General features: G+C 37.9%; 4 protein-coding genes across 7 annotated transcripts in view; 2 read left to right on the top strand and 2 right to left on the bottom strand.

The window, feature by feature from the left end:
• mgat4a (alpha-1,3-mannosyl-glycoprotein 4-beta-N-acetylglucosaminyltransferase A) overlaps window positions 1-10,762 on the top strand; it is a 39,533-nt gene extending 28,771 nt beyond the window's left edge. For both annotated transcript variants that reach the window (XM_043248362.1, XM_043248361.1), the window contains 8 exons: window positions 799-913; window positions 1,852-1,982; window positions 2,274-2,381; window positions 2,897-3,090; window positions 5,444-5,522; window positions 5,984-6,044; window positions 6,671-6,783; window positions 7,397-10,762. In XM_043248362.1, coding sequence (XP_043104297.1) covers window positions 799-913; window positions 1,852-1,982; window positions 2,274-2,381; window positions 2,897-3,090; window positions 5,444-5,522; window positions 5,984-6,044; window positions 6,671-6,783; window positions 7,397-7,423 — 828 coding nt within the window. In that variant the 3' untranslated portion in view covers window positions 7,424-10,762. The remainder of the gene's footprint in view (window positions 1-798; window positions 914-1,851; window positions 1,983-2,273; window positions 2,382-2,896; window positions 3,091-5,443; window positions 5,523-5,983; window positions 6,045-6,670; window positions 6,784-7,396) is intronic.
• A 1,012-nt stretch (window positions 10,763-11,774) lies between these two features.
• On the bottom strand, window positions 11,775-22,622 carry LOC122351345 (inosine-uridine preferring nucleoside hydrolase-like). Its single transcript, XM_043248364.1, has 8 exons — window positions 22,149-22,622; window positions 21,912-22,012; window positions 21,551-21,735; window positions 20,885-21,064; window positions 20,116-20,227; window positions 19,085-19,221; window positions 18,568-18,955; window positions 11,775-11,962 (listed from the first exon to the last, which is right to left on the bottom strand). Exons 1-7 carry the CDS (start codon window positions 22,241-22,243, stop codon window positions 18,608-18,610), a joined length of 1,158 nt encoding a protein of 385 aa, XP_043104299.1. The 5' UTR covers window positions 22,244-22,622; the 3' UTR covers window positions 11,775-11,962; window positions 18,568-18,607.
• Window positions 11,977-15,810, bottom strand: LOC122351346 (inosine-uridine preferring nucleoside hydrolase-like). Of its 3 annotated transcripts, none has more exons than XM_043248367.1 (7): window positions 15,668-15,810; window positions 15,461-15,564; window positions 15,139-15,323; window positions 13,551-13,730; window positions 13,342-13,453; window positions 13,130-13,266; window positions 11,977-12,350 (listed from the first exon to the last, which is right to left on the bottom strand). In XM_043248367.1, exons 3-7 carry the CDS (start codon window positions 15,313-15,315, stop codon window positions 12,003-12,005), a joined length of 954 nt encoding a protein of 317 aa, XP_043104302.1. In that variant the 5' UTR covers window positions 15,316-15,323; window positions 15,461-15,564; window positions 15,668-15,810; the 3' UTR covers window positions 11,977-12,002. The 3 variants fall into 3 exon arrangements, with proteins under 3 accessions (XP_043104302.1, XP_043104300.1, XP_043104301.1); XM_043248365.1 differs by having other exon boundaries at window positions 15,510-15,564; XM_043248366.1 differs by lacking the exon at window positions 15,461-15,564.
• On the top strand, window positions 17,110-18,586 carry LOC122351350 (cytochrome c oxidase assembly factor 5). Its single transcript, XM_043248373.1, has 3 exons — window positions 17,110-17,333; window positions 17,438-17,521; window positions 18,388-18,586. Exons 1-3 carry the CDS (start codon window positions 17,232-17,234, stop codon window positions 18,427-18,429), a joined length of 228 nt encoding a protein of 75 aa, XP_043104308.1. The 5' UTR covers window positions 17,110-17,231; the 3' UTR covers window positions 18,430-18,586.
• Window positions 22,623-23,049: the final 427 nt, after the last annotated feature.

The following is a 23,049-nucleotide window of genomic DNA, read 5'->3' as shown; positions in this document are numbered from 1 at the left end:
TGATGAGATTGCTAGAGTGATCGTGATTAACAAATTATCACATGACACTGAAGACTGGAGCAACACCCGGCTTCACCGTATAAATGACACTTTAAAATATGTTGCAAGTTTACGGTTTCTTTTAACATTATTTTGCAGTATCGTTGATTTTACTGTATTTTGATCAAAAATGCACCCGTGGTCGGTCTAACAGACTTCTTTCGAAAAAACAAAGAAATAAAATGTAAAAATAAAATAAAAAGTGGGCTGCTCATACTGATTTGTAACATTTGTGTGTACTAAGTATCTTTGAAAATGTCCATGTTTGATAAGACAGAAAAGCATCCTGTATTAATGTGTGTTTGTCATTCCACTTTCATGTGTTTCTCATTCTCACGTGCTTCTCTCTGTCTGTGTGTTGGACTGTACTGAATGTTTTCATTCATATTTTCTTTGCTTTCATTTTTTTTTCTTTGCTGTGCCAGTGAATCTCTCTAGTGTGTCTCCGTGTCTTTGTGCTCTCAATACACGCTGTGCTCTCTTAGGAGAGGGGAAAGGTATTGCTTTCATGTTTTTTTGGAACTCAAGTTACTCAAGAGTATATGACAACATGCCTTAGCTTTGCTTTAGTGTTTGCCTGTGCTTACGTTGGTGGCAAGAGCGTCTACGTGTGATGCTGTTTTTGTTTAGTTTCATTTCTTTCCTCTCCTCCAGATTGATTGTTAGATGTGGTATTTTTAGTAGGTGCAGCGTGTGTAAAAGTATCTGGTTTATGAGCTTTTCTGTATGATTCATGTGTGTTTCCTGTTGTTTTAACAGTTAGAGGACGACATTGTTGCCAAGCCCAACTATTTTGCCACCATGAAAAACTTTGCCCTACAACTTGCCACTGAGGACTGGATGATCCTTGAGTTTTCACAGCTGGGCTTCATTGGTGGGACTTCTGTATATTTAATATCTATATATATACTTGTCCAGCTATTCAAATATCACTTAGATTACTTTACTTATTGTCATTTACTCATCTTCCTGTCGTTGCAAATCTGTTTGATTTTACACAGTATCTAAGATACAATGGATACATCCTGAAGAAGCACCATAAAATTATTCTATATAATTTGAGCTTGAGTTTCTCCTTGAAGTAAATGATTCATTTAGGTGAAAATCTCTTTAAAGGGATAGTTCATCCAGGAGTGAATCTCTCTTACTCGCCCTGTAGTTCCAAAGCCGCAAGACCTTCGTTCATCTTCGGAACACAAATTAAGATATTTCTGATGAAATCCGAGAGCTTTCTGACCTTCATAAACAGCAATGCAACTGACACATTCAAGGCTAAAAAAGGTAGTAAGGACACTGTTAAGATAGTCTGTAAAGTTCAGCTGTAAGGTTATGAAGTTACTATTATCTTTTTCTGCTTAAAAAACAAAAACCACAACTTTATTCAGTTCTAAGTCAGTTGTAGTTGGTAGTTGCATTGCTGTCTATGTAGGGTCCGATTACTCCGATTTCAACAAATCATCTTAATTTCTCCTAATGTTTTGGAATGGCATGAGAGGGAGTAATTAATGACGGTTTGGGTGATCTATCCCTTAAAGACTGTCTTGATAAGGTATTTAGGCTGTACTTTTATTCAGCCATGATGCATTAAACCATTTGACACCGGAGTAATGGCTGCTATAGCTTTATCATAGGAATAAATTACATCTTAAAAATATATATTATAATGGAAAACTTTTGTGCAATTTTTTTTTTACAAACTTTTTATCCAAAAAAAAAATGCAGCCTTGGTTAGAATAAGACACTTGAAAACTGTAAAGTCTTTAAAGTTTGAAGGGTAGTCTTTTAATTGTTTTTTTTTTTTTCCTCTTGCAGGCAAGATGTTCCAAGCCCCAGATCTAAATCTCATTGTGGAGTTTATCTTCATGTTTTATAAAGAGAAGCCCATTGATTGGCTGCTGGATCACATTCTCTGGGTCAAAGTATGCAACCCAGAGAAAGATGCTGTAAGTTAATACTCACTGACAGAAAGTGTGTGTGTGTTTCTGTGACCTTGAGCTCTCCTCTGTAGTGTGTCAGGCAGTGGGAGGGTTTTCACACGTTGCAGAACGTGAACTTGTTTTTTTTCTCTGTCTCTCTCTCTCTCTCTCTCTCTCTCTCTCTCTCTCTCTCTCTCTCTCTCTCTCTCTCTGCAGACAGATACCTTATGTCTCTATCTGTAGTTTTTTTACTCTATTTGTATTACTTCATTCTCACGGTCTAATGTATTTTGCTTCTTCCTCCTTTTTCCCCTCCAGAAACACTGTGAGAGACAGAAGTCGAGTCTGCGCATTCGTTTTAGGCCCTCTTTGTTTCAGCACGTGGGCCTGCACTCCTCCCTCGCTGGGAAAATCCAGAAACTCACGGTAACTGTTATGTCAAAGTGTTGTTTCCCTTCATATAAACACTCATCCTGGGTGACCTAACCAGCAAGGCTTTAGCATAATAGATGTTTGACAAGCAAGTCCTTCATTTCTTACTCGGGACACATTGTTTACACTACAAATCTAGTTTTAGTGATTGTTGTCCAAAACATGTTGGAACCCGGTTACACCTGTATTTATTGCTAACCGCTTGTGATCAGGTCAGATATTACTGTTATTACTGGTCTCTTCATAACTTTGCACAACTGTTAAATCATTCCCCTTGCTCTTAAAAGTACTCAAAAGTTTGATTCTCTTCCAAACAAACTTCCTGTGGCTACCTCTTTATCTTATAACATCTTGTCTTACCCTGTATCCTGTTTTCGTGGACTAAAGTGACTTTTTTTTCTTGAATAACTGCCCTTTTACCCAGTTTTGCTGCTGTTTTTACTATGAAGTTATAATCAGTCGTGCCATTAGCTGCACGTCCTGTTAACTTTTGTTTTCTGCCATCTTAGGATAAAGACTTCCTGAAACCTCTGCTGCATAAGATTCACGTGAACCCGCCGGCGGAGGTGTCCACCTCTCTGAAAGTGTATCAAGGTCATACACTTGAGAAGACCTACATGGGAGAGGACTTCTTCTGGGCCATTACTCCAATGGCTGGAGACTACGTCCTGTTCAAGTTTGATCGGCCCGTCAACATAGAAAGGTCAGTCAGTCTCAGGACGACTGAGAGGAATCAATGGTAATAATGGCCCGATGACCTAGAGCCAGCGTTAGAGGACATTTGAGGGAGCAGTATTGCATTTGTCCGTATTAATTTAATATACTATTCACATGCGCATACACACACCCAAATGGTTTCTTTCTGTAATCCTCACCCTCTCCTAAAAGTGGTGTTCGCACTCGCTCAGAGAGCTCTAATCAGGAGACATCATTCACACGTCTCCCATGTCTCACTGTCCTCACAGGGGAGTAGAGGTGGCTAATGAGAAGCTTCTAAAATAAGACTCGGCAACCAAAAACCTCTGGAGAGGAAGACAGGGAGAGATGCAGTGGAGAAAACAATGTTGAGCAGATACACAACTCTAGAAGGAGACAGAAAAGGAACGGAGAGAACACATTAGCTAGCTTTTTTTTTCTTAATAATTCAGACTGATGAATCAAAATTTAATGGTTACATGAACATAATAAATGAAGTGATCGGGTTGATGTGCAAATTTATTGTAAATAAATTTATTATAAATTTATTTTTGGGCCAGAGTGGAGTTTCCAAAAAAAAAAAAAATTAAAATCAAATTAAAAAAAAAAAATTATATATATATATATATTTTTTTTAATTTGATTTTAATTAGATTTTTTTTGTAAATGCCACTCCTGGCCCAAAGAATATAATCCAGGCTGTAGTCGAAGGTTTAATGCATGTTTGGTCTTTTAACGTCTGTATTTATCAGAATTTAGTTTCTTTTTTTTATTTAGCTCTGTGTCTGGCTCCAATTTCAAGTGACCGTTACATTTAGGCAATTTTATTAATTAAAAACGGATCACAGATATCAATTGTATATTCAGTTGGATATTTGGTTCCTCTGGAAATCCCGTACTTTCCCACTCAGAGTACAGATATCAATACCTTTAAGTGAGCTACCCTGGCATGCTATGAACAAAAAGGATATTTAACAAAATAACCGAAAAAATACACAAACACCTCCACCCTGTTAAACTGGTGACCGAGCAATTGGGAATTAACCAGAAGAACCCTGATGTTTAGCTTCCGTCAATCATCAGTGCCTCTCTGTGCTTCTTGTCCTAACACAGATTTGCTAGACACTTTAATCTCCTTGAAGGAAAGATCAGAATAAACCAAATATAACAATGTATTACTAGTCAAGTTGTTTCATGCCAGTTACACAAACATTTAGAAGCCAATTCAGAATTAAATATCAATACAAACCATCAAATTCTCAAAGATAAATCTAGAGTAAAAGTAGCATAACTCTTTTTACATAATTACATAACGTGCAGTTCTCGATTATTATTAACAAGCCATTAACCATTAATTAGCACATCAGCTTTTGATTATGTGACAAGTTACACGAAAATGTTATGTTTTCTTTTTTTTTTTTTCCTTTTTTTCTTTTCTTTTTTTTTTGTGATTGTAAAAGGTCTTGTCCACGATAAAGTAATTATGAGCAATCCTGCTGTAACGTGAGACATATTTTAAACTTTTGTTATATTGTATTGTTTTGTTTCACTTCATATCGTACTGAAGACTGGAGTAATAGCTGATGAAAAGTAAGGTTTGCAGATAAAAATACATTTAACAAAATAGTCAAATATGAAAGAGGATGCGAAGAGCTTATTAGCAAAAACAGAATTCAGTTTTTTTTTAGCAATTTTCAAAAATCATTTAGTTTCATTTTTCGTTGTGCATTTCTTTTGGTCTATCAAACTGCAGATGGGCTATTTGTTGTTGGGTTAGAAAAAAAATATGACTAACAATAAAACATGATAAAAAAACAACATCATAGCAAAAATTTTTTAATGATTTAACATAATTATGCATAATAATAAATAATAATTAATATATATTTTTACCTTATATCTGCTTTTGCAAATTAACTCTTCATATTTAAAATTCCAATGATATTGTACAATATTTCTGTTTTTACTGTTTTTGAAGGCTCAAATCTCTCTCAAACTAGTCGTAGTACAGCTGATCCTGTTAGAGAATATGGGGTTGTGTAGATGCGGACAGACAGTCATGCTGTTCGCCCATTCATTTTCTTTGTCTAGCAGAGTCCTGACCTGTTCAAAGTGTTTGCGTGAGTAGAAACGGTGCCAACAAGATGAAGTGTCAATTTACTTACGTGTGACTAGAGCTTTAATTAGCAGCTCAAGTAGGGGCCTGTTTAGAGAGTTTATCTGTGTGTTCTGGCTGCGCTATCTACGCTCGCCTCGGCCTCGGCCATGTCCCGCTAGCGTTTGCACATGCGTGCGCACGAATATTCATGAGTTAGTGCCTGCACATGCATATTCATTAACAATCAGCCTTTGATTGGCAGGTTCCTCTTTCGCAGCGGAAACCAGGAGCACCCAGGAGACAAAATCGAGAACACTACTGTCGAGATCCTGCCATTTTCGGTAAATAAAAAACACACACATCCTCCATTTAAATTTATATGGTTTCCTCTAAATGTCCAAACAAGCCCCGGGGTGACAGGTTTGTCAGAGTCTGAGCACAGCTTGACGGGAATATCTGGCGTGGCTCTCCTGTGTACGCTGTCACCAGGGCTAATTTTAGTCAATCGCAGGTTGAGCTACCGTGGTAATGAGGCGGCGTACCGCCATCCTGCTGTGATGCAGCGCTCAAAAAGCCTTCGAATTGGCTTTGATGTTTGTTCTTGAAGATGTTTCTCGAATAAATTAGGCTGCTAATGCTTCTGAGTTTGTGCAAATGGGTTTGTGAGCTTGGGTTTGCTTCTTATTTTATCATTGTGTACAAACATCGCTCCCACAGTTGTGTCTAACGTTGTTAGATTAAGGCCAGTCCCTTTCAAACGGACCATTGAAGTGCTTCTAAATGAGGACGTTATCTCTTGCAGGACACCGAAATGAAGACCAAAGAGAAATACAAGCGAACAGAGGACCGCTTTTATAAACTTGGTGAGTTGTCGCGTTCGTGCTCAAATCAGCAATTTTGCATTTGAAACAAATGAGTGTCGGCCGCTTGAGGCCGAGTTGTTGTTTGCCTCCATGTGGTGCGTTTAAAATGCTTTAATAGTTAATTTAAAATCCTTTACGTAATTGGCATTAGGATTTGTTTTATTATGCTTACAAAGACTGTATTTTTATTTGGTCAAAATACGGTAAAATTCAATAGTAATGTGAAATGTTATTAATATTTGAAACTGTTCTAGTGTATTTTAATGTTTCATGTAGAAATAATGCTAATATGCTAGTTTGCTGCGTTCAAATTAAAGTTACGTTGAATATAATAATATCATAGTTACATTAAATATAATATCATAGCAGTGGCCAGCGTTTACGGCCCAAAACACGTTAAATAAATTGCGCTCAAATGTAATAAAACATATTTCCTATATTGCTGTAGTTTACTTTCAACACATGGCACTGAGGTTATTGAGAATATTGTTCTCTTATGAAAAATTGCATCTTTTTTTTTTTACTCAGAAGTCTGGCAAATAACTGAATACAAAATGTTATGATCGATTCTGGTCTCCCCTTTTAGCGATGCAATATGTTTTTTTGTTCTTTGTGTCTGTCTTTAGCTCATTTTGAGAAAGGAGTGGCAGAGGGCACGGTTGACCCTGCCTTTAACCCCGTGGTGGCTGTTCGTCTGTCGGTCCAGAAGGACTCTGCCGTGTGGGCAATTATTAGCGAGGTCTGTATGCTGCCTTCGGTTTAGGCCAGTCTAAAGCTGGACGGTATCTGTCAGAGTGTATGGCAGTAAAGATTTTGCATTGTATGTATTATATTATCCATTAGTTTTGTTTAGATTTAGGAGTCGCATATGTGAAGCTCTTCTTGCACGAATGACAGACTTATTTATAAAGAATCTTATCTTTTGCTTTGTCTTAATCACTTCGCATCAATGCAATCTTAATAAATAAAAGATATGTCTTAAGAGTTATAGTCACACACTCTCTCTTAATTCCTTTATAAGAATAAGGCATTAGTATGTGCTTAATTAGCACTAATAAATGGCTAATATTCTGTTAATTTACATGCTAATAAACAAACTAATAGGTGTAACCGTTACCTATTTTTCAATTTAAAAGCACATTTTATTCACTTAAAGTGTCTCATTGATAAGTGATGGTAGAATGGATGGTATAGTGTTATTACAATGGTGTTTCTTTCACACAGTAGAGCTCAGTTGACTGGACAGTAAAATGTGTTGCTTCAAACTAGACATGCGTTGCTTCTGTTTGGTGATGTGCTTAGATCTTCATACGCCTGGATTTTGACAGATGTCCTTTGATGTCTCCTGTCAGATTCATATCAAGAGGATACCCGGGTAACTGCTGAATGTCTCCCTCTGGTCACCAAGACAAGGACGTGCTGCTCGCATCTACGGAGGATCAAGAGTGATCCTCTACATTATCAGAGTGCGTGAAGGAACCCTGGCTTTTTGTTCTTCACCTCTTAAACTTTACTTTTCCCCCTTTTCTTGTCATTTTGTCTTCCTCTGCTGTTTTCATCGATTTCTCTTCTACTCGCCTTTGCCTGTCGGCAGACTTGTTTTACCTTTTACTGTTCCCTGAATTCTGTTGCGTGAATGTGACTACTACTGTACAGGAAAAAAAGAACTCTTTTTGACAGAATGACACACAATTTGTGCCGTGAAGAATTGCAATCATCGCTGTCATTAAGGTTTGAAGTTCAGGACTCAAGGCTGCACCAATGCTGGAGAACAAGTCCCCTACTGATGAAGAATGTCCTCAGCGCTCTGCCGTCACGGACCGTAACTGGCCCTGGGTCGGACAAACACGGCTGGGTTTCGGCCGAGGGATAAACGAGCGGGACGACAGACGTTTTTGGAGGTTTTTTTTAACACTGTTTTAGTTAGGTTTTAGGCCATTGATGTTTCAAACTCTTTTAAGAACTTTTCAAGACAGTTTATTATTTTATTGACTGCTTTGCCAAAATCTAAAAACATATTTCTGAAAAACGAGCAGCATATCTTCGGGCCTCTACCTGGTCAACAGAAGTGGCTTTTCTTCCTCTGTGTTGGTTTAGTGTCAACAAATCAATCATGGCTTTCAATCTGAAGGTTTTTAATTGCTGTTGTTGTTATTATTATGACGATCTATGAAGGTGAATTTAATTTATTTGAAATAAATCTTTAATTTGTACAAAAGGTAAATGCTTTTATTTTATATTCTTTGGAAGTGTATGATGTGGCAGAGAATTTATTGTGGCTTAAAGTGGAGTGATGGTTGATGTTAGTATGTTCGTGTGGTTGAGACGGGTACAGGGCCGCCCACTTCTGTGCCTTAACATCCAGCTTCCCAGTCGGGGGCCTGGGAAAGGACAGCCTTGCGCCCTGTGTCTAAACGCTTAAATCACCAATAGGACAGTTTGTTAGTTGTTCGATTTAAGCGAGACGTTCAAGTGTAGAGCATGGCATGTCCATTTTTTTTTTAATGTTCCCGAGTCTTTCATGTCTTCATTTTTTTTCATTGAGCATTTCCATCTCGAATGATCCGCTTTTATCATGTCAGTCAAGAAAATGTTCTCCTTTCTATGCTGTATCACAAGTATCTGAATGTTCAGTGAGTCATGATTAAGTCCAGATGGAATCTGCTGAATTTTTTTTTTTTTTTTGTTGATTCTTCTGCAGAATTAATTTAAATGTGGTGAAAAGATTAATGAAGCCGAGGGTGCTACAGTTTAACGTTAGCTGAAAGCACGTCCTACTGAGTGCCTAAAGAGACAAAATGAGGGAAACAAAAGGAGTTGATTTGTCAGGGCATTGAAAAATTAGCGGTTCTCTCAGAGTTTTTGCGTTCCACCAAGAAACTGCATTCTTTCAGAAATGTCTTGTTCACTGACACATACAGTTTTTTTTTTAGCAAAATAAATAAATGGTAAAAAAGCCAAACAATTTTCTCGCCCTGAAAATAGCTAAATAAGCTGGCTTGGCATTAATCACATACAAACTTTGTGTTTGCTCGCGGTACGTTTGTGATGGGAATATAAGGTAGGGCCAAGAACTTGAGACCGCAGAGTAGTTTTGCTAGAGAGCGAAAACATTTTTGCAAGCAAATGCAAAGTTTCTTCGAGGAAATGCGGCATTATTTATTATCACAAAAGATTGCGAGCAAGCGCAAATATTACTTGGAGGACGTATACATTTTTGCGATGTAAAGTGTAGTACTTTTGCGCGAAAGCGTTGAATTTTAGCGAACGGTGCAATGCTTGTTTTGCAAGCGACTAAGTGTTTCTTGAGGTAACGCAAAGCTTTTGCAGTTGGCTCACAGAAAGTTTGTGATTTTAAAATATGAGGCGTGGGAAAGAACCGTTTAATTTCGCGAGGTTTCTTGGTGAAACGAATTTGAAGTGAACACTGAAGGTTACAAACTAATGTTTTCCCTCACCTTGTCTACTTAGGAATTCGGTAACAATCAAATACAAGCTGCAAAAACGCATAGAACTTAACGAACGACTGCAGTTCAAAGGTTTCTGTAGAGTGCTGCTGGTGCAGATTCTATGTGGACCTGGTCAGGAGCTAAATAGGACCAGAACCATAGATTTCTAATGGAAAGTGAATGGACCAGCTATTTTCAGAAGTGTTAAGTGTTCTGGTTTTGGCGCCTGGATTTATTACACTGTACATTTATTATACTGTAAAGCTACGGTTCGTGTTTGTTTTTGCTTGTAGCCAGACGTAGGGACTCGATGGTGACCTAACTGCTGTACAGATTTCCGAAGTGCTCTCATCTCATGTGATTGTATGTATCTGAAAGCTTTGGTTCGGTCTGTCATTGTATAATCCTTGATGCTTCAAGTTTCCGAACATATCCTCTTTTTTAGACACACAGACCCTCATTTATTGACTGCTTGGAGCCGGACGCGAATCGCGGTGTGCATTTTGTAATAGAAAGTCAATGTACTGTCAAGCATTTGTTTACGGTTTGTTTATGATCTCTTCTGAAAGGAGAGACGGAGATAAATCTTTGGTTTGAGTTTAGAGCACTGTAACGCCATTCTCCTTTACGACATGACTTCTGGAGAGTGGACTAGTGAAACCACAGCGGAGTGGTTCTGGTAGTGTTTTGCCATATTGCTGCCTTTTCGGTCAGATTTGTGCTCGATGATCTGTTTCCACGTCTGTTTTAGCACTGAGAGACGGACTGTTGTCCGTTGCCCTCTCTTTAAACTCTCATGGGCCGGTTTTCCATCAGCGCATGTCCATCGTGAAATCCACCCTTCGGTCTCGCATTGAGATGAATCAGACATGAAACATGCTCCTCTTGTGGGGTGCGTGCCAGACTTTCATGTGCCTTCATCTGTCTTTCTCCAGCTCTGACACTGATTTGAATAAACTGTTCCAAAATAAACCAGTCTTGACATAATTCATCATTTTACGTTTCTGCTGCGTTCCCTCATTGCTCATTTATTTAACTTGCATATTTAGCCGTGCAACTGCGAGAAACGTTTTCATGTTTTGAGGAGGTATGTTGTCATGTTAATAAGAGTGTTGTATGCATGAATTATGCTATTTTAGGACCTAAGCAATATTTTCAAGAAAAGAATAGGCCTAAATTAGGATTTAACAAACTAATAATATTTATTGTACATATTTGTCAGTACTAATAAAATGAATGCATTTTAAATACACAATAACCAGGTTTATATATTTGAGTTTGTTTCAGTCTTATTTCTTCCACAGGTATATGTATTCTAGTTATATACTTGTTAATTTAATAAACTTAATTGTTTTCAGATTGAAAAGATTTGAAGGGACGTGATTTGAATAAATGCATTTTTAAAATATGATTAAGTCAAATAAAAAAATCTTAAGTAAATAAAATGAAACTACTATGCTGTGATTTTTTTTTTTTTTTTTTTGTAATGTAGATATGTCACTACCATTTTGTATTATTTATGTCTTACAAGTATGCATCACATTGTTTAATATTTTGTCATTCATATTGATAGTAATTTTATGCAATTTAAATCTTAAATTTAGGCCTAAATATTTTTGAGTCTACAGTTTTTACATTAAAATGGAATGGAAATATCAAACAATATCAGCATCTACCAACAAAATGGCAGTAATTTTTTACAGCGAGACAGTTGTATTAGAGTATACATTAGTAATTGTGTTACAGTATTTGTAAACATTTTCACGTCAAAAAGATGTATTTCTTTAAAATAACAGACACAATTTACCCAAGTATTTCCCAAGTCTCTAGGGGCCAATGTAAACTTGACATTATAAGACAAAGGCGTTACTTCAGTGCCATCTTCTGGTCAATATAAGTGCTTCACACTTCCCATATGACAGTGGAGTACTTCATATAATAAATGATTTAAATCAATGCATAATTGAATAAGTCATTTATATGTATTCCTCTCACAACATTGATTTTTGTCATAGTTTTTGTTGTTGTTAAAAAAAAGTGTGTGAGTTTAACCAGGCGCCAGATTCATAAAACCACGTATTCCTGATATGCATTTGCGTCGATACAGATTTTTCAAATATATTTGAGTCAATAGCTCTTGATTAGATCCTAAACAATGTACAGTTCATGTAAATCTTTTCCTGAGGAAAACAACAATCTCTCAATTAATAATGTAAACTATTCAGGGAACATGCCAGTAGTTAAAATAATGTAAATGAACAGCAAAGTCTGAATTCAATGGTTATTTTATTATATTGACTTTATTTATAGCTCTGTCAGACTTGTTAGCGTGTGCACTTGGCTGTAAAACAATGTCTTTACTGTATAATAAATGCTCTTTCATTTTTCAACATGTAACAGTTCTGTATAAATGGCTTTATGATTTTATCAGATTGTAGTAAATTTCCACAAAGATGTTCATAAAAAAAAATACAGTAAGCTAATTCCAGACACGGCTACGGATGACGGTTTATTTCAAAGCATTCATCATGAGCTCTTTAAATCTCTCCAAGTCCACCTTCTTCAGGATGTGGGCTTTGTGAGTCTTCTTCAGGATGTCGAGGTGATCTACAACCATCATTCCCCGGCAGTAGTTCCCCGCCAGCTCGACGGTGACGGGTTTGAGGTCGGTTTCAATGATATACGCCTCGTCTACGGCTGCTGCCATGGCGTAAGAATCGCAGGAGATGAATCCCTGCCCGTCCACGAGCTCCTTCTCGATCCTCTCGCTGTAGGTGGACTCCATGCTGTGCTTAAAGATCAGCTTCATAAACCGAGCTTTATCCGTGTCCTGAGCCAGCCAGCCGTCACAGAACTCCTGAAACACACACGTGCAGGTATAACATACTATAGTGGTGTACCAGAACCGTATTCACGTTACACAATCATCGATGTATATTCTTATTAAGGTGCTTTCTCAGACTGGGTTTAAATTAGGCTTAATCTGGAATCATGGTTTAAAAACCTGTCTTTTAGAACTCCTGGGCTAATCCAAAGAAACAGCAGTGAAAAAAATTCCCATTCATATTTACTTACTTTTCATATTTAATTTTTTGTTTTACTTTAGCACACCATTTATCCAGACATGACCAGTTTCACAGGAATATATATATATATATATATGAGTCACAAAGGCCAAATTCTCTTTTATCGTCCATTACAATGAGAAAAAAACTGAATCTAGTTCTGATGCGCACCAACTGATTGTTGAGCTTCACAAAAGTATGAATTCAAAGTAAATGGCACAAAATAGTCAAAAAGAAAGCCAAAGCATCGAACATTTCCATTTGCACCATTATGACAGTAATTATAGAGTTCTAATCAACAGGAAATGTTACAAATCTGCCCACTGTATATTGTCTGTGTCTACATTTATAGGTTTAATTTAAGCCTTGATTTGATTTCAGAGGTAGTTTTAGTCTTCCTCCAGGAAATCAGCCTATTCAGTTCTAGATCAGACCGAGACCAAATACACCTATTTAAAACCATGACAGAGATTTCTATCAATCAGGTTTAAAGGACCAATTTAGCCTAGGACTAGGCTTGATCTCCGTCCAAGAAACCGTTCCCATTATGTTTAGGAAATAAGGTTCTCACCCAGGGTAGTTTACTCCGTAAGGTGAACTCCCAGGTGGCAATGTAAACTGGGCAAGTGAATTCATTCAGAACAATATATGCTGCTTCAGGATCAGCTGCGAAGTTGTACTCTCCACATACAGTGATGTTCCCACGAGCTAAAGACAAACAGACGTTATTCAATTGCATTAAAAACGTTAATAAAAGGAATACAGCTCCCTGAAGTGACTCACAGTCTGTATTTCCACCCATAATGTAAAGGCCTTTGAGTTTCTGTGGAAAGGTGGGGTCAAGTTTCACAGCCAAAGCCACATTTGTCAGCGGAGCAGTGGCCACTAAAGACACCTTAGAGAAACAGGAACAACACACGAGAAAGTGCTTGAAATGTAAGATCATTTTACCAGCTGATATCTCACCGTATCATAAAATCATAAAGATAGACCTCTCCAGGGTTCTCGTTGACTATTCGGATCATGGCTGACACGGCGCCCTCTTTCTGGAGCAGATCCAAACCAGGAGCGTCGGGGTCCGGGACGTCTCCGAGTCCGTCTTTGCCATAATAGTCTCCAGCACTGATGATCTGTTCCAAGAGCGCTTTGGGCGCTCCACGGAATACAGGGATCTGAAGAGATTCAGAGACAATCAGTCTCACGGTGTGGGGTTTCTGACTAACAATAAGCAATAGTAAACAAGTCTTGATTCAGATACCCATTCAAAAAGAATATATCAAATAGTGAATGTAAGTGTATTCAAATGGGCTATTTTCAGACACCGTAAGTATGAACTAAATTGTGCTTTTAACATACTATCTCTGTATTTAAAAGTTTATTTAGTTACCACTTATAGTACACTTGAACCCACTAGAAAGAGGGGCTGACAGTTGAGTACACTTGCGGTGGGGGGAAAAAAATATTTGATCCCCTGCTGATTTGCCTACTGACAGAAATGATCAGACTATAATTTAAGACAGAATAACAACAACAAAACCCAGAAAAACTGAAAGTCAAATATTTGAACCCTTCACAAGGCATGAATTAGTACTTGGAGCGAAAACGTTTGTTGGCTGTTACACCGGTCAGACGTTTTTTTGTAGTTGGCCACCAGGTTTGCACACATCTCAGGAGGGATTTTGTCCCCCTCCTCTTCGCAGATCCTTTCCAAGTCATTAAGGTTTCGATGCCGATATTCAGCAACTTTCAGCTTCCTCCACAGAGTTGCTATGGGATCAAGTTCATCATCCCTCTGATGTGGTGCTGTTGTTCTGTCCCCTTAAACACCCCTAAAGCAGGTTTCTACCTTGTTTCCAGCAAGCTGAGCCGATGCCAAAGAGCTTGATTTTGGTCTCATCTGACCAGAACACTTTTAGCCAGTTCTCATCTAAATCGTTCAGATGTTCACTGGCAATCTTCAGATGGGTTTTCTTGAGCAAGGGAACCTTTCGGTCCTTCACGGTGTGGCATGTTCCCAATTGTTTTCTTGCTGACTATGGTCCCAGCTGCCTTGGGATCACTGATAAGATCCTCCTGTGTAGTTCTGGGCTCATTTCTTAGCATTTTCATAATCAAACTCCACAGGGTGAGAGCTTGCACAGAGCCCCAGACAGAGGGCAGACACAGTTATTCTGTGCTTCTTCCATTTGCGAATAATTGCACCAACCGTTGTCACCTTCTCACAAGCTTCCTGGCGATGGATTTATGGCCCACTGCAGCCTTGTGTGGGTCTACAATCTTGGCCCTGACATCCTTGGACAGCTCTTTCTGACATTTTTCCAACTTTCATAGTTATGATTGCTGGAAATACTGCCTCTCCTCTAACCAAAGGTTAAAGTATGTGTTTTTGGAATCAATTACTTACGAAAAGCACATCTAGTATCGTTATCTAGTGTTGTCATTTCAAACTCAAGATTATTTTTTGTTCAATACGGTTAATCAGCGACACATCTACAATGAACATACATATAATGCATCATTGCACAGTATGAAAGAAACATCTATCTAATTTTTTTGATGAAGCACGTGGAATCATCTCACCTCCAGACGCTTACACACTTTCAAGACACGCAGGACGTTCTTGCAGACATTGTCTACTATGGTGTTTCCCTGAACGCAGGTGATGCCCAGGATCTTCACACCAGGCGCTGCCAAAGCCATCATGATAGCCTGAGCATCATCCACACCACAGTCCACGTCCACGAGAAGTTTCTTCATGCTGGCCCCTAGACAAGGACATCACAGAACATCACAGTTGAGTAAGACGTGTTCATTGAAATTAAATGAACGTTACATGTTCCTTGAGGCCTTGAGCGAGACACTTTCGGTTTCATTATAGTCATTTCCTTATTATAATGACTACCTTTAGACACCTCGGGTAAATATGTCAGCCAGATGAATGTAATTCCCACCTGTGGGTTAGTGAACCTGTTAGTTTCCTGAAAGCTGGTGAAGCAGTCAAGAGCTCTGTTCGTAGTTCGTTGTTTGGAAGAGGAACTTTGGGTTATTATTAAACATGGTTTTAAGAAATATGTTATGTTGCTGAGCCCACCCACAAAAAAATGTTTACCGTATCTAGTTGTCTTCTAAGAAACGCTCGGGTCAAGCAGTTTTTGGTGTTGCTGTTATTTTTATGTTGCGTGATTTCACTTAAAACAGTAAAAAAGAAACACTTGGGTCTGACGACGCTGGGCGTGGCTGGGCGCTGGGCGTGGCTTGTTGACAGGTTCAAGGAGCATGCGCAGATTACACGCGATCGCGAAGATCTCGAGTGCAGCTAGACGCTGTGTTCTAGCTCCAGGTGTGCATACTGTCCACCCTATCTGCCCTAATATCGCGTATAATTATAGTATTCACACTGTGACACACCCTACTGGCGATTCGTGTTTCCCAGAACGTTATTTTTATGGTTAGTTTTTGGGGGCCAGGAAAGTTTTCCTCACGGAAATAGAACGTAAGTGTCTGGTTTGTAGAACGTTAGAATAACGTTATTCTAATGTTCTCCCAACGTTAGACTAGCGTAAGAGTAGTTTGTACATCGGTATATTATTCTTTTGAGCCGTAAACAAAAAAAGCTGCTGTTCTCTTCTGTTAATCATGTAAAATCCCTCCGAAATCACATTTACTCTCATAACTATATTAATTTTAAGTCAGCCGAGTTATGTGTTTGCTGGTCAGGATTAGGTTAGTTTTTTTTTTTTTTTTTTTTTTTTTTTAATAACCATCCTGCAAGATTCTAAGAAAGGTATTTTATGTTTGCAAAAAAATAACTTAAAACAAGCATAAGGGAACGTTCTGTATAGATTTTTTATTAAAACACATAAAAAACAAAAAACAACCTTTTAATAAAAAAACAACCTTTTAAATAACCAAAAACTAACGTTAGAGGGACATTATGTGTTTGCTGGTCAGGATTAGTTTTAGATTGATTTTCGCGCAAATACGAATGATATCACGTTTAATTGTAAACAGTGGGAAAGGAAAATATTCAATTTGATACAAATCTTATGCAAATCTTAAATTAAAGCCTCAATATTTATGAGTGTACAGTTGTATTACTACATTAAATCTTGAATGGAAAATCAACCAGTATTTACCAACAAAATGCCAGTTATTTTTACAGTAAAGCAACTGGACTAACAAACATGTTCCAAGAAATCGTTACAGTAGACCTACATGTACTCTAACCTTTTCCCTGAAAAACACAAGAAATTATTTTTTTAAGCGTTTCACAAGTTTCTATGGGTCAATGTAAACTTGATATTATACAACAAAAATACAACTATTTTAGCGCCATCTTCTGGTCAAAATAAATGCTTCACGCTGCCATGTGAAGGTATAGTATGTAATAAATATTTGAAAACGATGCATATTTCTTTTACAGCACAAGATTTCGTCATTTAACACTGTATTCAGTAAAGTCTATGCAGCAGCGGGTGTAAACAAATACAAATTACAAATACAAAATACAATTCCCACAATTCTCCTCGTTCTACTTCCGCCATACGTCATACATAACATGGCCGCTTTCATAATAATTTTGCCTTTGACTTACCTATAGCTTGTTGTGTTCTTTTTGCCATATTCCGGGGCCCACATTTCTCTTAAACTTGCTCGGATGAAAGCTCTACAGAATGCCCAAATACTACGAGGATAAAGAGGAAGACGGCCGAGCCTGCGCTGGAGTGAGAGAAGATTTCAAAGCCTGTCTCCTTCAGCATGACTGTGTACTGAAGGTAATATCGGCACTATGTATTACTACTAGCCTGACAGATATATCGTGCCTCTTACAACATCATTGAATGCTGTCTCAATGATGATGGTCTCTGTTGTGTCTCAGGAGGGTAAGAAGCCCAGCGAGTGCCTGAAGGAAGGACATTGCAAAGGCTTGCAAGTGGCTTTCTTTGAGTGCAAGAGATCCATGGTCAGTACATCTACTGTTTTAGATTATTCTTCTGAAATCCACATGTTGATATAGATTTTACAAGTCTATTTGATTCAAAACTCTTGATTCGATTAGATTCTGGAAACAACTATTATATAAACTATGCAGGGAACCCTGCCCGTTTAATATTAAAGTTAAAAATTTAAAATTAAGTTAAATTACTATTAAAGACGTAAAATCAAAGTACAGATATAATGGTTATTTTATTTATATTTTAGAAGATCAATGATAAGTTATAAAAATATATATTCAAATATATACAATGATTTCTGTCATGTTAATATATAATTATGTTTCTCTTGTTTATTATTGATATAATATATGGTGGCTGTCATTAAAAAAGAGACTGTGTGGTAATCTTTGAGTACAGTGGGATTGCCGTCTGTACTGTGGCACAGGTTTTATTTTAGCATCATTGGTACTATCATAGTTTGAATTCTTTTACCTTTTCTCTTCCATTTTCATATTCATTCTAATGTTTATTGTTTTTGTTTATTTTTGTTTGTTCATTTATATATGTCTAGTTAGTTTTATTTATTTTATGTCAGTTTTAGTACAATGTTTAACTAAATAAAAATGAGAAACGGGCCTTGGCAACTATGAAATAAAGTAAATAATGTTTATATATATATATATATATATATATATATATATATATGTATATATGTGTGTATATATATGTATAATTTATTTGAGTTATTTGGACCTGTGCATGACTTCCTTCGGTCTAATTAATCTAATTTTATAGCTCCGTTTTACAGCCAAGTGCACATGCTAACAAGTCTGATAATGTCAGAATGTATTTACTATATAATAAATGCTCTTTAATTTTTCTTTCATTATAGCTGGACAACAGATCTCGATTCCGAGGCAGAAAAGGATACTGAGTAACACCTTCAATGTGAATAACATGTTTTGTATCAAAATGCCAAGACATGCTCTCAGTTGTGTAAATATAATGCTTTTTAAGCAAACCTGTCTTGTGAAAAACAAATGACTCGTGATGCAGTTCATAAAAAAAAAAAATACAGTAAGCTAATTCCAGACACGGCTACGGATGACGGTTTATTTCAAAGCATTCATCATGAGCTCTTTAAATCTCTCCAAGTCCACCTTCTTCAGGATGTGGGCTTTGTGAGTCTTCTTCAGGATGTCGAGGTGATCTACAACCATCATTCCCCGGCAGTAGTTCCCCGCCAGCTCGACGGTGACGGGTTTGAGGTCGGTTTCAATGATATACGCCTCGTCTACGGCTGCTGCCATGGCGTAAGAATCGCAGGAGATGAATCCCTGCCCGTCCACGAGCTCCTTCTCGATCCTCTCGCTGTAGGTGGACTCCATGCTGTGCTTAAAGATCAGCTTCATAAACCGAGCTTTATCCGTGTCCTGAGCCAGCCAGCCATCACAGAACTCCTGAAACACACACGTGCAGATAGTGTATAATATAACATTCAAGAATGTATAAACCACCAGCAGTTATATTTAGATTTTACATAATCATCTATATGCGTTATTACAAAGTTTAAGAAATTCGAATCTCACCCAGGGTATCTTGCTGCGACACGTGAACTCCCAGGTGGCAATGTAAACTGGGCAAGTGAATTCATTCAGAACTATATATGCTGCTTCAGGATCAGCTGCGAAGTTGTACTCTCCACATACAGTTGTGTTCCCACGAGCTAAAGACAAACAGACGTTATTCTCTTACCTGGTTCAGTTGCATTTAAAATAGGCAATACAGATCAGACTGAGTCGCACATATGGTACAAATGATTCTGGTTTTGGGTCCGGGCAATATTTCATTGCACTAAAAAAAGTGCCCATGAACGAAACCGTTCTGGTTTTAACCCAGTCATATTGGGGTTAATGACCCCTTAATTATAGTCTGGAATAATTTTTAGATTGTTTCTGAAAAACGTCTCTTATGCTGATCACGGCTGCATTCATTTGCAAATACAATAGAAAAGTAATATTGGGAAATATAAACATTTAAAATAACAGTTTTCTGTTAATATATTTAGTGAAAATATTTGTAGTTAAATGTAATTTTGTAATTAATGTAAATGTTATCAATGTTAAAATTAGCTGCCGTTTAATATTTTTGCATAAACCATTAAAAGAATCAAAAATAGGTAAGTTGGATAAAAAAAAAAAAAGGGAATACTATCGGTCAGCATTTCACGGATCAAAGGTAGCAGTTTTTGAGTAAATAAATGCAGCCTTATTTAGCATAAGAGAGAGAGAGAGAGAGAGACTTCTTTCTAAAACATAAAAAAGGTCATTATTATTCCAAATGTTTGCCCAACAGTATTTGACCAAAATGTATTTGTGCTTTGACGTGGCTTAAAGGCTTGATTTAGTTGAGTTTGAGTCACCGTAAAGTCATCATTTAGATTCATTTTAATTGAGGGGAGCCATCATTGCAGCTAAGCAGACATAGATTTAGAAAAAAAAAATCAGTTTCAATCTAAATGGTCAGTTTAGACTAATTCACCGGAATGAATCAAACCTTCCATCTTTAATATTGTTGTCAAATCCTGTCCTGATAAAATAGTGCGTGCGAAGTGACTCACAGTCTGTATTTCCACCCATAATGTAAAGGCCTTTGAGTTTCTGTGGAAAGGTGGGGTCAAGTTTCACAGCCAAAGCCACATTTGTCAGCGGAGCAGTGGCCACTAAAGACACCTTAGAGAAACAGGAACAACACACGAGAAAGTGCTTGAAATGTAAGATCATTATTCTGCTTTCACGTGCTATCAGACATTTCCTATTACCCACTTATGAAGTTGTGATTGCGAGCTTGTCGTATGTTGGGAAGAATAAAATGTAGCATCCCACTGGTTGACAATCAAATAAGCATTCATTGTGATATGCAGTTTCTTGACAATCCTGGTCAAATACAAGCTTATATAACAGTTTATAAACCATACACTATATGCTTTGAATGATGGTTCGTATCTAGCCTATAAATACTCTACTTTGGACAAAGGGATGTAGCTGCTGTGGGAAAAGCACCGAGAGCAGCAATGGTTGTCCCCTCCACCATGTTTAAAGTTTATGACCAACTCAGAAACTCATCACAAGTACTACAGAACTTCCCAGTGCTAAATGTGACTTCAGAGGCCATCCACGTCCAATTTCTGATTACAACTGACCTATCTTTAAGCCCCGACCCCTTACTGTTGCTCACTATAGTGAAAGCTGCAGTGTGAAAACCGCGTCTCACGACTGCCGTTGGCTCATCTGCATTAGAAGGGAGGGGCCTACTGATAGGTCACTTCCAATAGAGCGTGAAGGCAGCATTACACTAACCTATATTTCATAGCATATAATCATATAGACCTCTCCAGGGTTCTCGTTGGCTATTCGGATCATGGCTGACACGGCGCCCTCTTTCTGGAGCAGATCCAAACCAGGAGCGTCGGGGTCCGGGGCGTCCCCCAGTCCATCTTTGCCATGAAACTCTCCGGCACTGATGATCTGTCCCAAGAGCGCTTTGGTCGCTCCACGGAATACAGGGATCTGAAGAGATTCAGAGACAATCAGCTTTTCTAATTATGCTGTAATGGCTGTCATGTGCTGGACAGTGCATTCCTGTACAGCAAGTAACGTTATTCTTTGAGTTATCTCAGAGTCTCTCTGCAAACAGCTAGAATTTTAAGAGCATATGCAATCGTGAACAATCCCAATGTAAGATTTCTGTTACATTCAGTTCTATCACAAAAGTGTTTTTTTTCTCATTCAGAGATAAACAAGTCTTTCAATTATGTCTTGCAGCACTCTGCCTTATTCCTACCAGAATCTTATTCTGTTAAAATTAACATTTTGCTGATTCTGCAAGTGCGTGTAAACTTTTGACCACAACACTAGTTAATAAATACATTGCTTCTGTACATGTATGCTATGTATACTCCCATTTTTATAGTATTGTCATTTCAAATTCAACTTGAACACTGTATAACGAGCAATGCATGTGGAAAGAAATCCATCTCATTTTTTTCATCTCACCTCCAGACGCTTACACACTTTCAAGACACGCAGGACGTTCTTGCAGACGTTGTCTATTGAGGTGTTTCCCTGAACGCAGGTGATGCCCAGGATCTTCACACCAGGCGCTGCCAAAGCCATCATGATAGCCTGAGCATCATCCACACCACAGTCCACGTCCACGAGAAGTTTCTTCATGCTGGCCCCTAGAACAATCATTCAGGTAACAACGGTATGAAAGTCAGATTCACCAGGTTTAGAGCCCTTCTGGTTACGCTGATGGTTGTTGTAACTTTCAGGTACCCTACGTTAAACATTAGTCAGCCAAATGACTAATTAGTTGATTAGTAACAACTTGATGTCTCTGCAGGATTTCTCTCACCTGTTGTTAAGTGTCTCTGGTCGTTCGTGTGGGTTTCTTGAAAGCTGGTGCTGCAGTCGCGAGCTTTTGGTCTCTGTGTATCTGTAGGAGGACCTTTGGAGCTTCGGGTAATTAATTACGTAACATGATTTATACCACGGTATCGATTAAAACCATGTTATAGAGTCTAAGGTATATATACCCATGGTATATAAGACGCATTGCACGCGAAAAGGCCAACACAAAACGCATGCTTACCGACTCTGGGTTAATCCTCCAGCCTGTAGTCTTCTATACACTCCTCTGAAAGTACATGTAAACCGAAAGAGAACATATGCACGAAAAGCGTGCATGCACTCCGAGTAGTCCACCGATCCTGTAGCATAGAAATATCAAACGGATTGCGGTGTGGATGTTTCTTGCCCGTTGGGTCGAAATAATAAAGCTTATTTTAATATTAACGATTTCTTTTTAACTCGATCACTTAAGATTCGTTATATTGTTGTGTGCATTAGTGTATCTCGTTCGTTTGAAACAGATTTTCTTAACGAGTCACGAAAGTCTTCACAAAAGATTCACGGTTCGAAGCGTGCAAACAGGACAACGGAGAACTGAAAAGGCCAGAGCGGACTTGATAAGTCGAAATTATGATAAACGGTAACTTTTTTTATTCAATTAAGACGGTAAGATCGAATAAACGCTGAATATTTTTGAACCGGTTCTTCGACAATAAAAGTTCAAAAGAACCGACTCGCAGACTTCGGGCGCAAGAGCGCACCACGTGACACCTAGCGCTTTTCTCAGCGTTGACGGCGGAGGCCCAATCACAGCGCGACTACAGGATTTATTTGATTCCTTTCCAGAGATTGATGAGGATTTCCTTTTGTATATCAGCTAACGCGTTTCAGAAATAATAGTTATAATTTACATTTATTTTGAATTATCTATTTGTAGATTTTTTGTAAATTGAATGGAGCTAAATGGAGCGCCCCTTGAAGGATGCTCATAGTCATGAAGCAGAATAACTTGTTCTCTATGTGTACAAACTTTGTACACAAGATGTAGTCATCCCTATTGATCTAAAAAACTTCAATGTTACATATGTTATATATACAGGATATATATGAATACATTAACCACCCATATATATATATATATT

This window comes from Puntigrus tetrazona, chromosome 9 (assembly GCF_018831695.1).
Source record: "Puntigrus tetrazona isolate hp1 chromosome 9, ASM1883169v1, whole genome shotgun sequence".
NCBI classification, from domain to species: Eukaryota; Metazoa; Chordata; class Actinopteri; order Cypriniformes; family Cyprinidae; genus Puntigrus; species Puntigrus tetrazona.
Note: the sequence above shows the minus strand (reverse complement) of the source record. Positions and strands in the feature narration are given on the sequence as shown.